This window comes from Xiphophorus maculatus, chromosome 12 (assembly GCF_002775205.1).
Source record: "Xiphophorus maculatus strain JP 163 A chromosome 12, X_maculatus-5.0-male, whole genome shotgun sequence".
Taxonomy (NCBI): Eukaryota; Metazoa; Chordata; class Actinopteri; order Cyprinodontiformes; family Poeciliidae; genus Xiphophorus; species Xiphophorus maculatus.
Window position 1 is genome coordinate 13,944,726 of NC_036454.1, and position 15,814 is coordinate 13,960,539.

General features: G+C 36.1%; 1 protein-coding gene across 2 annotated transcripts in view; it reads right to left on the bottom strand.

The window, feature by feature from the left end:
* efna5 (ephrin A5) overlaps positions 1-15,814 on the bottom strand; it is a 120,319-nt gene that overhangs the window by 8,240 nt on the left and 96,265 nt on the right. The window contains exons 3-4 of one of the 2 annotated variants that reach the window (XM_005794913.2): positions 856-921; positions 430-495 (exon numbers count right to left, since the gene is read on the bottom strand). In XM_005794913.2, coding sequence (XP_005794970.1) covers positions 430-495; positions 856-921 — 132 coding nt within the window. The remainder of the gene's footprint in view (positions 1-429; positions 496-855; positions 922-15,814) is intronic. The other variant, XM_023343393.1, reaches the window with a different exon arrangement.

Below are 15,814 nucleotides of genomic sequence, written 5' to 3' on the forward strand. Positions count from 1 at the left end.
AGACTCTGAATTTTGGGTTTCCATTCTCTGTAGACAATAATCATAAACATTTCAAGAAATTATAGCTTTCAATTGTGTATGATTTTAGCATATATGATCTCAAATTCTGAATTTCATAATAATTTCTTTTTTCAAATAAATCACAAAGTAATGTAAATAATTTCGGATAGATTTATCCATTAAGTGTGTTTATTTCTAAGTATAATTCAATTGTGGTCTATGTAAAAAAGGTCTTTAGACACTTGTGGCATAGAAACTTGTCTACTTTTTACACAAAAAGTATTTCTAAATTGGAATCTTTGAGAAATTTTTAAATGTTTATTTGGAAAACAAGCTTGATAAACATGCAGTGTAGAGCAACAAAAAAGGGTGACATACAAGAGACACATGCAAGAGGTCACAGTGAATAAGACCAAAAGCCATACTAACCTCTTGGTAACGTACTTTCTACTCTGTCATCTATATCAAAAACACGATCTGTTTTCAGACAGCTGTCTACAACAGAAAATAGGGAGAATGGGAAATCATTACAGGTATGCAACAAATATGTTAGTGACATTTGTACCCCCACCTCCACTTTAGCCCAAACACTCAGAGCAACAAAGCTAATGGCAACATTCAGAGGATTTCAGTTGATTTGATAATCTAGCATCTTTTTTCATGTTTCAAAAAGAATAAAATTATTTTCTTAGAAGGCAGGTCTGTGATAAATAAGAGGAGCATGTTGAACAATGACTAAACAGTAAAACAGGGAAGTGAGGAAACCATACATCCCTAATTTGTTTTGATCTTCAGTCCAAGAGTGTACCTCGGTAAGCTATATTATAAAGCCCTGTGTTGCATGCAAACACTTACTTGATGGTCGGACGAAAACTTTAAGCTTGAGGCATGTTTTCTTCCCGTTTGGAGCAACGGTGGAGGCTGAAACAAATCACAACAGAGACAGGTAAACATGGCTGATATTGTTAGTACAACATGCACACTCAACAGCCTGTTATGCAGCGTTTTTGGACTTGTACTCCACAGTTAAGGATTCACTGAATAGAAAAGGTCTGGTAATACAAATCAGATCTTATATAGCAGTTAGCTCTGAAATAGTGTAATTCGGAGAACATTAATGTTTTAAGATAGTTAATGTTGAATGGTAAGGGGATTAAACAGGGTTAGTCATGGGTTTTTGTGGAATTGTAGTTTGAAAGTATTTACAGATGTGCGGGAAATTCCACAGAAAAAAAAGCAGAGAGCTTTTCTTGCGGCTGAATTTCCCTATTTTAGATTACCCATGTAGCAGCAGCTCATGAAGGACCAGGATATTTACATATCAGCATGTACAAAAACAAAAAAAGCTTTGTGCAATTTATTGTTAAATACACAGAGCCTTGCAGAAAGATTCAAAACCCTCAACAGTTAAACATTTTGTTATGATACAAAAAAATTATTTTGTTTTACTGCAATTTTACGTGACAGTCCATAACAAAGTAGCACACAATTGTGAACGAGAGAAAATCTTAAAAGTGTGAAAGTGTATTCTGCACTCCTGCGACAATATTTTGTAGAACCACCTTTCAAAGCAGTTACAGTTTTGTGTCTCTTTCTGTTCAACTCTGATTTAAACTTCTCCACAGCTGTCTCCATGACCAGTCTGTTGTGTCCTTTAGTCTTCATGAAGTTGTTTGTTTTCTAACAAATCTCAGAGGCCGTCATATAACAGATGGACTTAGTATAAAATGTGGACTTCTGAAGGCATTTATTTATAATGGATTTGGCTTAGAGGTAGAAAATTGAAAGAGGTTGAATACAGACACATGCGACACAGATTTTATAAATCAGCAAATGTAACATTTTCTTCATACTTTGAAATTTTGTACCATTTTATGTTGGTTTATCACATAGAATTCTGCTAAGAACATAAAGGTTTGTGTTTCTATAATGAGAACAAATTTGACAAGTTCTATACTGTTGCAAGGCAATGTACAATGATGTATTTCCCTCCATGAGAACCTCAACATGGTTTCACGCTACCCAGAGTGAGGAAGGATAAACTGTGTGTGGTGCATGTGTGGATGGTTTGTGGTTGATGTCAGGAAATAGAACCCTTCCTGCCAGGTCCATGGGGTGTGAATCTCCAGAACGATAGTTACCATGAGGGCCGTGTCAAATCCACAAAAAATATCTCAAGTGTTACAGATGTGGGAGTGATGTGGGAGTATGAGTGGTTGACCACTAATAGTGTTGTGGTGGGGCAGCAGGTGCTGTCTCCTGCAGACCAGGACAGGGGTCAAACATATGTCAGTGTAGAATATGGGGGATGACTGCAGCAGTGTACACCATCTTGAAATTATAGGCTGCTGCGTTTGGGTTCAGGACCTCATATCAAGCTGAGAAAAGTGTAGACTCTTTTAGCTGTTGTGATGAATTAATTTTATCTGCCAGCTCCAACTTCCAGTCTCTGCTGCTCCCCCAGATTCACCATGGACCTCTTAGCTGCTTCTCTGATTAATACTTTGCTTTGGTAGGTTTGCGGTTTTGTCATACTCTTTGCATTTACATATTAATTAAACCATTCACATTTTTATTTACGAGTCAATTTGAAAATCTATTTTTAAATTTGAACATCAGTCCAAAATCCAGCCAGAACTGATGAAGTTCATGAGGTTAATCTGCCATGATTTTACAAAGCATTTCCCGTCAATTGATTCTTAATATATATATTTTTAAAAAGGAATACAAACTCTGCATATCGAAACTATTAGATTTTAAACTATGTTAAATCAGCATGCTGAAGGATAATTGCATCATATTAAGGATACCTCACAGCAGTTTGTCTTTTTAGCTGATCCAATTTAGCATCAGCAGGTGTTTATTTTATTTGCAAATTTTGTTAAAAGAATGCCAACACTAACAAATAATGCTTTTGCAATGGGCACTTGCCATATGCCATAGTATTTCAAAGAAAAATGCTCTACTTGTCAAAAGATCTTTGACAATCAGAGTATACTTAGAAACTGAGAATATACTGAGATAAAAATTATCATCAACTTATGTCTGTAATACATGTCTAGTTGCTTTTTCATTTTACCAACAAAATATTTGATATTTTCGATTATTTAACCCTTAGATTAGAGGGAAGACCTTCTGAAAAATGTTTTCTGCAACCATTAAATGTTTGCAATTAGAAAATTATTGATTAGCAAATATGGAAAAGGTCAGACGTGTTCCTCAGTTTTAGCAAGACCAGATTGTGCATCCAACTATATGTCATGAAATCTACCTCATGCAACTCAGCTCCCTCTCTGCCTCATGTTATCATTTAATTTTTTCACTTCATCAGTTGTTATCTTTCCCTTCCTGATATGTCACCGTACAAGAGAAGTCACCTGAGAACAGATGCTGATTTTCATGCCTCTGTTGGTCTTCAAAAGAAGCGAGAAGGGAGGCCAGGGGCGACAGAAGGGACAGAGGGAAAGTGATCCTTATTATTTCATGTGGGGGCTGCTGATGACACGCTAATGAACCTTGGCGACCGTCGCTCACCCAATGAGTCACACACCCCGGCACCTACGCAATATATGTCGCTTTTCGTAGTGCTCCACTTCTTTACTCTTTTCTTTTCAGTGAGTGCCCATAAAGTGCCTAACAGACACATGTACGTGCACGTGCTCACACACACACACACACACACACGCACGCACACCCCCACACAGAGACCTCGTCTCCACATGTTGTATCTTCATCATCATTGTGGGCTGAGTTGAGTCACAGCCATCGACACCAGCCACTTAGCAAAGGCTGCTGATCATGAAAGAAGTATGGGTGTGATGACAATAGGCAGAGAGCATGTGGGAGTCCCTCCCCTAGCCAGCAAATTGCTGAAGCTGTTGTGATGTTTATAGATTTAGCTATGACATTCTAACTCCAACATAAGAGAAACGCACAGAGTTAAGTGAGCAGAGCAACTGCCCATGTGTCTAGAATTTCACCCTAATCATAGATCTGTCTTACCTATGAAAAAGTATTCTTAGATTTTGAAACATTGTTTTTTCAAAGATGCATAAGAAATCTGCTAACGACTAAAGTCAGTCAACTTTTGGGACATAATAATTTGGAATTTGCATTTATTTGCCAAGGGACAGTGTATATTAATCAACATGAGTAAACATTTTGCCAGCTTTTGAGGTTTGAGGTCTTTGATGTGATATTAACAAATATTTTAGTTTCAGTAATTCTTTGTTTGACTATAGTACAGCTTTGTTTTTCAGTTACTGCTCCGATACACACAGTTAGATGTTGCCTCTGCTCCTAAATTGTATAGCAAATGAGTTAACGCTCAAACCACTAAAGCTTGCAGAATTACTTGGAATGCTGTTCCTATATTTAGTTTTATTTTACACTACAGATTATTGTTCTTTTAGGCATACATTTCAACACCTGCTGTTCACTCTACCTTGAGGCTCCACAGTCTTTGAATTTCTGGCCATAGCATGGACGAGTGGTTGTTTTGAAGGACAAATGGCATGATAAGACGTCCCGAAATGAAAGTTGGATGTATATGGGGGGGTGATCTGGCTACTCCTTCGTGCCTTGTCCACTGATTAGTAGTGGCTGCTTCCTTCGGTCCACTGCATTATGCATTAGCATTAAGGCAAATGGAATGAAGCAGAATCCAATTATGGGAGAACAAACAGGTGGGCTCAGTGCAGCTTAGGCAGAGGATTGTTTCAATCACAGCCCAAGCCAAGCTTTATTGCAACTGAAATTTCATGCAGAAAACACATGCTAAAATCCTAGACACAAAACAAGGTCTGCGTGATAAGAATTAAAAATTAAAGTTGGGGCCTGCTACATTCCAAAATTCACAACCAGAGTATAACTTCTGTACTGTTTATGCATGATTTAAGAGACATGGCTCCAAAATTGTGCAAGCCATATATTCAGCAAGACAGGATCATTATTGACAGTCTAGTCAATTTTCAATATTAAACACCCTGTTCAAATTCCTCACCATATCTCATAGGACTAGACTAATGTAACTGGTTGTAGATGACCATAAATCAATTGGAATGAAGATATCAGCATCGGTTCAGCCTTTGAAAAGCACAAGAACTCTGATGTTTGCATATAAAAGTCTTTTTTTTTACAATACCTGGGCATTATTCAAGTAAAAAAACACACATTCTTAAAGGATTTTAAGCCTGGAAAAATTATAGAATTTTTTTTAAAAAGGGCATAATTTAGCAAAAATAAAATCCATCTACTTTCTGCTTTTTAATTTGTGATTCCAGAAGTGAGACCAAATAAAATGGATTTCCCTTTTTTTCCTTTCTTATGAAGTTCATCAGTTTCATGTTTGATAAACCTGACCTTATCTTCAAAATAGCCAGGACAGCAATGAGGTTGAATTTTCTGACTTGCTATGTTGGACAAATTTTGAATTGAACTTGTCCAACAATTAGCTGAGCGTTGTATATCCACATTAACACATTTTTCAAGATTAGGTGACATTTTTGCACAGCGCAGTATTAACATCTTACTGCATGCATTTATCTAAGTTTCCTTTATAAAATAACATTAAATGATGTTTTTGATGCCAAATAGATTCTAAATTTAACACACTGTTACTAATATAGCACATGCAGTAGATAAAAATGTGCCATGCAAATTAATTAAGTTATGGCAAAACAGGTATAACTCCTGCTAGCTCTCCCGGTGCACATATGGATTCTCTGAACAACTGAAGTCAACGAGATGAAAACCTCAGAAAAAAAACAAACACTGAGAGCAACTTCCTTCTTCACATCATGCAAGAAAAAAATGAAGTGAAATAAGATTTTAGTTGTAATAAGATTTCTCTTTTGTCTTTGGTAAAAGATCACAAGCGCTAGACGTACACTTTTATTTTAGTTGTATTTACCCACAATTCTGTGCACTACATAACGTTTTCTGGTCTGCTTATCATTCACTTCAAACGACCCAAGACCAAGGTTTTTTAGGTGGAACAGAGTTTGCTTTTTTGGTCCGCATCAGAATTCGATTGTGCATTCCCACCTCCCAAAATGAACCAGTCTTTGTGTGCATTCAACAGTTCAACTAGAGTATACTAAAACGGATGGGTGAGAATGCAGACTGAGTCTCAATATGGAAGAAGACTCCAAGCAAGCTATTTTAAGCATAAACTGATACATAAAAACTGAAATTAGAAGTACAGAAAGTGTAAGAAGCTATTTGTAAAAGAACAGATTTCTGGACATGTCTGTAATTCATTCAAGGCTGTAGCAGAGCGAGGCTTGATCAGCAGATAACAAAAAGGCTAACCAGAATACAGCAAAGATCTTGTGTTTATCCTTTTGATCTTTTAATTTCTGTCTGCCCGCCATGGGATATGCTGGATTAGAAAATGTCTGCCTTTTTGAAAACTTAAGGTAAAAATTTACAAAGAGAAAAGTCAGCCAGAGAACTGTAATCGGTGTGTATCCAGTATGTGATAGTGCATGGTACCCCAGTCAATGCTCAAATGACTCACCAATCTGCTAAGATTTGATGACAAAATATCATTTTAAACCACGCTATTTAAACTAATGTCTAACTTTTCAATCAGTTCCAGTTTAAAATGTTCAAGCCTTACTGAGAGTAGCATGCTGTATTGTGAGAACATAATATTAACATCATCATATTAGAATGCCCGTAGAGTAAAATCAGCCTGATGGTCAGATGGCCTTAATTATGGGGTTCTAATCCTTATTTCCATTCTTGGGTAATGGAAGAAACCAGTTTAACTGAATATGAAGCAGTACTGTGTCCAGTACTACTGCATTCTGGGTAAGCCAATCCTGTCAGCTAACAAAAGAAACAGCCCGCTGGCCTTGTCCTTTATTTACCAGGATTACTCATGTGGATTACACCGAACAAACCAAGTTAGAATTCAGGTCCAGAACTCTGAGCAAACAGAGAACTGTTTCCAAGAACGTCAAAGCCAATACACACAGAGTTTCTTCTCCAAAACTTTATGCCATCTTCATCACACATTTCCATTTGCGCATTTGTGCAGCCTGTGGAAATGACTTTCTTTACTTTTGGGCAGGAGCTGAACAGGACCCAAATCCAACTTTCAACAAATTATGGCAATTTTTATAGAGATAGAATATTTACAGGATAATATCCAATAAGGATATCATTAAGAAGTATATATTATTCAAATAAAAAAGCAAAACTCACATAGATTTTTATTTCTGTAATTTTGATGATCATGGCTTAGCCAATAAAAACCAGGGATTCAGTTTCTCAGAAAACCAATAGAAAATGACAATACATAAATACATATATTTGGCTTCATGGCCATGTGATGATCTACATAATCATGGCCAACTTTACAGTTCTTCAGCCACTGACAACATCCAGAGGAAGAGCAAGCCACAAGGTGTCATCACTAAAGAAACTGGCTGTTCACAAAGTCCCTTATCTAATCATATCAATAAAAAATTATGTAGATGAAAAAAAAATAGCAAAAATGAACAGGCAAAAACTTTGTGAAGTAAGACGATTCACAAGTATGGTAGAGACCCGTAGTGGACAACCTGCAGCTTGAATCAGTGCTTCAAAAGTATTCACACACATAAGTATACAGGACATAGGTTACATTTAATTGTCAGATTCCTTCTGAACCAGAAATGACAATGAACAACATTTTGTGATTTGTTAATGATTTTATTTTTTCCAATGATGGAGTATAAACTCCCAGACTTTCTTGAACTGACTGTACATCGAAAGATATCTGATATTGAGTGCTTGGATAAAAGAAATAAGCCACTTGAGAATAAGAATTAGATGGTAAATTGAGAAGTAAAGCAGTCCTAGTTTTTCAAAGTGTATCATCCAGAGGTGTTCAAGCTACACAGTGAATCAATGGGTGGTGTTGTCCTGCTAGATCAAATTGTTAGTCTGTGCCACACAAAAATCTGGGAAAAAAGTCGGTGCCCAGCAGATGCAAGAAGCCATATTACACAGAAAAAATGCACTTCTACTGTAACACATTTAAAATCCAGCTGTGCTTTGTGCCACACTGAAACTGCTTCAAGGCTGTTCATCACAAATTAGAGATTACATGAAAATACCCAGCAAGATGATGCTTTGTCAACGGTTTGGTAGCTGTGTAATCCGTTTACATTACTACAAATAATAACATGCCAACGCATTTGACACATTACTGAAGTCAAAACTATATTTTGTGTTATATATTCACTATTCAGACATGTACACTGATAAACAAAAAAGCAGACATCCTGTTTAAAAGGTTGAGATTATGCCGAATCAGATATTGCATGAAACTCTATGGGAAAAGTATAGAAGTTTTCAAGACTCATTTAGTCGAGATGTCCATTACAATGGACATTAAAAAACATATTAAAACATGAGACAGGAAAAATGTATTTTTTCCCCTTTATTTCTAAGCTTAAGTGGAGTAAAAATCAGCTGAGTAAAAATGTTTTGGTCCACTAGAAAGCATTCAGGTTTGAAGGGGTTAAAACATCAGTAGAGTGACAGACTGGAGGCATCCGTGTCATGGTGCACTGATGCAGTAACTCATGTAAGGGAAGCTCTGATCAAGTATTGAGTGGATGTACTGTAAAGTACATGGACATACTTTGCAGTGGGCTGACACCCCTGTATTAATATCCTTTTCATTAGCTGTAAGCCAGAATCATCCAAAGTAACAAAAATGATTAGTTGAAATATATAACTGTGTATCTGCAACTACTCGATATGAGTGATATGAATAATTATCAAAACAACTTTCAAAGACATTAACTTCACTCTTAATGAAAATGCATGGTATGTCATAAATGTTTGCGTCTGTGTACAAGAAGATCAGAGAGACATTATCTGCGACCTTCACTATACTTCTATCCCCTCTGCTGTTGCACACCTTCTGCTCTTTCCTTGCATTTCACAATCCTTGGTAGAAAATAACCGACTCATTTTTTACGTCTCCTACATGGGGGTGAGAAGGTCACAGGCAGTGACAAAGAAAGCGATTACGACTAAGCTGAGAAGGGGGACTGAGTTGCATTAGATAATAGCTTATTATACAATAATTGGACTGGTTTTCTTACACCATTATTTCGTACATGAGTGCAACAGTGAGGAGATATCATTTTTTAATTTTTGGTTTTATGCCACAGTAGTTAAAGTATCATAATTTTCTCAAAGACTTCATAATGGGACTGTTAGAAATTTCTCTTTGTCTTGTCATTCTTAAGTTGAAAAGGGAGTGATTGAAAGCCCGATGACTCTTAAAGTCATCGTCTCAATCTTGTTCATATACTCAAATTGCATGTGATCCTTTGTTAATCCATGGGAGAGTTTGTTTTTTTAGGCTATCACACAATAATATGTAATTGTAAATAACAACGTTTTATTGCTCAATTGAGCACTTCAAACAGAATCAAAGTACAGCTAAACATCCACTCACAAAATAAATGAGAAAAACTGTTCTGCAACAGAAGAAAAATATGAAGTAAAAAAAACCGTAACAAATTAAATATAAGTAGATAACAAATAAAACTTGCGTGAGTCTGTGATGCATTTTAAATGTGAAAAATTATAACTATCAAGAAAAAATAAACAGAATTTCACAATCAAGAAATGGATTTCTGAAAAAATATGTTTTCACCCCCACAGAGTCCTGATCTCAGAGCAATCATGTCAGAATGAAATGGAAGCATACTAACCCAATCTTTGTGGTAGAATGTTTGCATTTATTGTTGTGTCAAATGTTTAATCAACAAAGAATATATGCACTGTGTTCATATATTTTTATGCAGAAGTTAATGATAATCAGCTGTATGTTATAAATCATAACAGCATGAGAGGAAACTTGGCCTCAGCAGCCCCCGGTTTTCTTCTGATCTGTTGGCTTTTCATAGCGCTTTGGTTTTTTGGCAGGCAGAGTTATTACTACTATGTTGGCAGTCAACTTGATTAGAGAGTTTTCTCTCTTGCCTGCCTACAATAGTGCTGTCAACAAGTGCGCCATGACTTATTTTATGGTCTTTTATTGGATTAACCCACAAAAAAACTGTTTTCAATTTATTTTTCAAATAAGAGACTTTTAAAACTTCAATTAGCGTGTCCTAGTCTCAGCTTACTGTTGAATCTTTTCTAAATGAAGTATTTTAGGTCCTCTCAGACTTATATTCTTAATATATTAACACAATATGCATAAAAATGGTTTTTGCATGATGCATAAAACAGCCATAATGATATTTAGTCTTGGCAAACATGAATATGATGACATTTGACTTTTTAAAGTTTACTTTTAATTATGTATTTTTAAGTTTTTTGACTAAAATGTCTTTCTAATGTGTTAATTTGGGTTGATTATGGTGTTTGTTCATGTTCAAGGGTGTTAGATATTAGTTTTCTGCCACATATAAAGTTTTGAATGTACACATGATCCTACTTTTGTAGGCCATAGCATTTAGTTTTGGTCTGTTTCGACCAGAAAACCTTCCTTTGCATGTTTGTCATCCTTTTTTCTCGCCACTCTGCAATAAACACCATGTTTATGCTCAAAATCAATTTACAACTAATAGTAATAGTGGATCTCTGCAGCTCCTCCACAGTTTCTAAATACCACTAGTAAATAGATAATCTGTGAACGCAGTTGGTGGCACTATTTGTATTTAAGAATAAAATAAAGCTGTGTAAGAATAAAATGGGGTAAATATGAATGCATGCCACACTTTTCAGAGTTTTATTGGGAAACATGTTTGAAAAGCATATATCCTTTTCTTACACCTCACAATAATGTGGTTCATTGAGTTAGTCAATTACACGACATCTCCACAGATAAATATAAGTTTGCAGTTGCAATGAGAACATTTAAAAAAGTTTAAAGGCAATGTGCTCTGTTAATGTTTGGAGCAAAGTAGCCAGGGAGAATTCAGCTTCTGAAGTCTGTAGTACCAATTCTTTCTCAAAAACTCATGATGGTCCCTGGTGGAAAATCCATACTGTTTTGTAAAAGTGCTGGGTATTGTGGAAACTATTCCTAGATTAATAACATTTGACAGCTTTCAAAAGGTCCTGATGGGCTCTGTGTTGATTGTGCTAATTCACAATCAACAGTCACCTGCTGCTTTCTGTGCACAACCAGTTTAGACTTTTAAGGCTTCTGTTTAATGCCTGCTGACTTTTCTCCACCCAAATAAGTTCTGTTTGATGCATGTATTAAGAGATTAAACATTTAAATTACTGTTTTGTTGCTTTAATATAGCCATTAATTTACTGCAATGCTCTATTTTCCCAGGACACTGAATGTTATTAGCAAACACTGGTTTCCAAAGTACGAAATGCAACAGTTTAGATTTATTATTTAGAATGTCCATTCTGTATGCTTCAGCTTGATGACGAATTTTGGTTTTATGTTCAGGTCTATTTACAGTCCTTACAGTTGTAAAAGCTGTCCTAACATTCAAAGCGATGAGATGAATACAAAGGACAAGTAATGGTGTTGTAACCAGGGCCAACAAAGGTGATGGAGAGTTTATCCATCTATTGGGAATACAACAAGGCTTTCGAGGCAGCCGTGTGCTGATTCCATGTGCCTACGTACAATAAAAGGAGTGCATGTGTACCCATCTGAGTGTGTCCATGTAGTCAGATCATCTCTGAGTGCTGATGACAGGGTAGATTTTTCATCTGAACGGATGAAAGGCCTGAGTTATGATGGTGTCCATATGCAGGTTCCCTCCTCGGACCACAAATGGAGCAGCTCGGACTCTTTATCATTATTAGCTAGCCTCCCAGAGCTCCGACAAAACAGAGGGCTGCATACACCATCCCCCTTGCCTCTATTTCATTTGTCCATTAATGCCATTTTCCTTCTGCTGCTCCCTGCTCCATCCTCTACCTGTTTCTTCCCTCGAGAGCAGCTTCAAGGGGCAAAGAACATTTTAGGATTTATGATCAACAACAGCTCTAGTCTCTGTTTTGAAGAATACATGTGAGCTTTCTTGTGGAAGCTGAATAAGAGCTCATGACAAAGTATTAAGATGAAGATTTTCTTTTCCGAGATTTAAAAAAGTTACAATTTCAACACTACCAGAATTTTATATCATAACTTCTCTATAATTTTAAAAAATGAGATGCCAAAAAAACTTAGTGTGACATGAGACTAAGGTCAGTATTGTACATAAATGTGTTCAAAAGAATCTGCTCATGAGTGGAACTGAAATGTTTAAAACATTTAATTACAACAATCTGTCTGTGCAATTAACAAACACAAAAACATGGCTCTGATACTAAGAAAATGATTGTTTTAAAGTTTTCAGGGTTGTTATTTTTGCCTGCTTCTGGCTATGAGCTCTGTCAGGTCACCATTCCTGAGTTTCATCAACATCTTCAGATACTTTAGCATTCGTATCACCCTCAACAACTTCAGCTCAACAATCACTACCTCTAGAATAAACCAATCCTTCCTTTTTTTACACATCAATGTACACAGTCACTGGTATCAAGCTCAGACTCAGATATTAGCTCCAGTTTCCTGCAGGATTTTTGTCATGTTTCTTAAATTAGCATTCCACAATCAAGAGAAACTTACGATAATGTTAAAACAGACACATATTTGTGTCTATATAAATATTTACTGTAGTTGAAGCATTTCTTCAGAAAAGTGGAGTACTATGTTTCGAACAAAATAAGTACAGCCAGTGATGCATGATGGCCACTCTGACAAGGCTAAAATAAAAGCCTTGTCAAACATGTCATACATTTCAGTTTCACATTTTTATTTAAATACCATAATACAGTGAAACTGTGGTATTTTCCTCAAGGTTATACCATCAGACTCCTGGCATATGCCTCTTCAACAGGGATATTGGCCCACAGTCATCTCCGGAGTGATTTAAACCTCACTGAATGTTTTTTCATTTTATAATCTAAGGTGGGCAGATTCATCACTGCCCTCTGGGTTTTGATGAGCGTTTAGAAGGAGATCATTTGGTATCAGCCTCAGACTATCCCTGGGACTTCATAGGTACACAGGGGTGTTATTGATTGTTCCAGAAGCACCTCCAGTCCACGCGGGCAGGCGAATCAGTCAGTGCGAAAACACGCTTTCAGCTGGCAATCTGCCACCGGAGGATCACAGCAAGTCGTTTCCTGCTTTCCACAAATCTTATATGCCTAAAGATGCCATAACTCCTCTCACTCATCCCTCGCAGTGAGCTGCCACTGATATTGGATTTCTGCCCTTTTCAGATTAAAATCGTTCAAATACAATCTTGTGGATTCTGGCCGTATTAGAAAAATGTGCTCCCGTCAGCGTTCTGCAAGGCGGATTTCACTTAAACCGAGAATGCACTGTGAACTATGACCCAAGTTCTCACACAGGCCTCACATATCCCATCTGTCTCTGATATGGACAGACTCTTCAGAGCTGTAACTCAGCCACGACTAATGCTGTGATTTGCTGAATTACTTGCTTAAGGAACCAGATGACTCTCATCTTTGGATATCCTCAAATCTGTCAAATTTTACCTTCTTTTTGTACTTTTCTGTTTAGTCTTTCCCTTTTGCATTGATCTAACGGAAAACCAAGAAATCCAGGCTCCTATCCAATTCTATCAGTCTTATTATCTCCAGTTAGCTGCCTCAGACAAAGACGAAAAGCTGACACGAACAAAAAAAAATAAAATATGACGACCATTTGTATGAATGTCCTGTGTCCTGCACTCCTTGATTAAGCTGTTTTTATTGTTGCAGCAGATAACAACAAAGTCATGTCCTCCCCACAAGTCCACATCGGACTTGTGGGGCAAAACAGCCTTAGTGAATATTTTTTTCTGCTGGAAAATGTTTTGACATCTTAACCTCTTTTCAGGGAGAAACTGAAAAGTTTTTACTTTTCAGTTTCCCCCTGGCCATTTGGCTACAGAAAGTTAATATAGATGAGGAGAAGATTAATGTCCTAACAGTGAACATCAGCTCTGGTTTTAAATAAAGGCTCTGATGCTCACAGCTTACAGTAAAAGATAAGAAATGTTGAATACATTTTCTATCTTTATCAACAGGAGTAAAATTGACCGATTTGTGGCAGCATATACACTGTATATGTTTTATCGGCTAATGAATTCAACTGCATTATAACAAATAAGATGTAGTAAGAATATATATCTGTTTCAACTGCTATGGATTTTTATTTCATTTTGTATTGTTTAAGTTGCTTTTACTTTTTGTATGCTGATGTGTGAAAAACGTTGGAAGACTCATATGTTATGCACTTTTAAACTTTTGTTAAATACATTTTCAATCTGAATGTGACTTTCTGGTCAAATAAAAGTATCAGATTCAGCATGATGCGCAGTCAGTTCAAATTGGATATTTATAGATCACTGTCTCGTGTTTTACATCAGTTATGCTTGCTGATTGGCAGAAAAATTTCAAAGTCAGAAGCTCACATACACTAATGTTCTTTTTGGTAGAATTGCCTTTTATACTGTGTAACAATATGTTCTCGTTGTTCCTCTACAAGATTCTCTCAATAATTTCCTTGAATTTTATCCCATTTCTCTTGACAGAATGGGTGTAACTGAGTACAGATTGTTTTCTTCTTCTCTAAGCGGGCTTATCTTTGAATCTTTGGTACAAGGCTTCTTTTACTATTGATAATGACAATGTCTTGCAGATTTAAGTCAATTGTCTTCTCTAAAACACACATTTTGCAACAAAACACGTCATCTCTGGAATAGAGAATCTATCTAATAGCTGAACTACATAATGAATTGACATTCCTGTGGTGTTCCTAGTGCATATATTTGTTTGAACAAATGAAATTAGCACATTCTGGAAATTATGCCCATGATGAAGTAGACTTGTGGAACACAATTCTATTTCCGATATACTGGCTGATTTGTTTTGCTTTATCCATGATGTCCACAATGAAGAAGTGTGTTTGAGGTATACCTTAAAACGTTCATCCATAAATGTGACTACAATTAATGTAAATATAAATTAACTTAGTAACTTTATAAACCATCACATTATCTTCAATTTTAAAGGCAACAAAAATCTTCTTTAACAAAAACTTCTGGTTTTAAAAAGAAATAATAAAAAAGAATCTCAGAAAAAATGACATCCTCACCTTTATAGGATTAGTGACAAAAGATAATTGAGTCTGAGTCAGTGTTTTCAGTTTGGTTCTTTGTGTTCTTTAGAACCCTATTATAGTAATACCAAGCCAAATATGTAATCCCTGAAAAGATTAGACAGATTAATATTATGCAGTAGTTAGATATTTCCCTTTTGAAAAAAAGTGTTTTAATTGAATTTGGATCCTTTTCATTTATTTATTAAGTGATGAGTTGTGCAAAGAGAGAACATGTACAATTGAAAATGGATACATATTAATTCAAAATACTGAAATTGTTTGCTAAATTTGCTAAATGTGATAATATTGTAAAACTAATGATGATAATGAGTTGAAATGTGAAGAATGGCCAAGGCAGAATCATGTTGTGTCATTGTTTTAGTACAGGAAGAACCGGTGTACTTAAAAAAAAAAATAAATAAATAAATGATGGTATCGAGAGGCATAAACAGCATGTGGAAAAATTCAACTTAAGACATCAGATGGCTTGGTGCAAATTGGTATTTCATATGTATGATGATCCTAAGCATACTAGCAAACCTTTTACGAAGTGGCTTAAAGAATATAAAGTCTATGTCTTGGAGTAACCGTCACAAAATCCTCACTTCAGTCCTATACAACATATGTAGACAGAGCTAAAAAGCTCTGAGAGAGCAATGGAGGTTT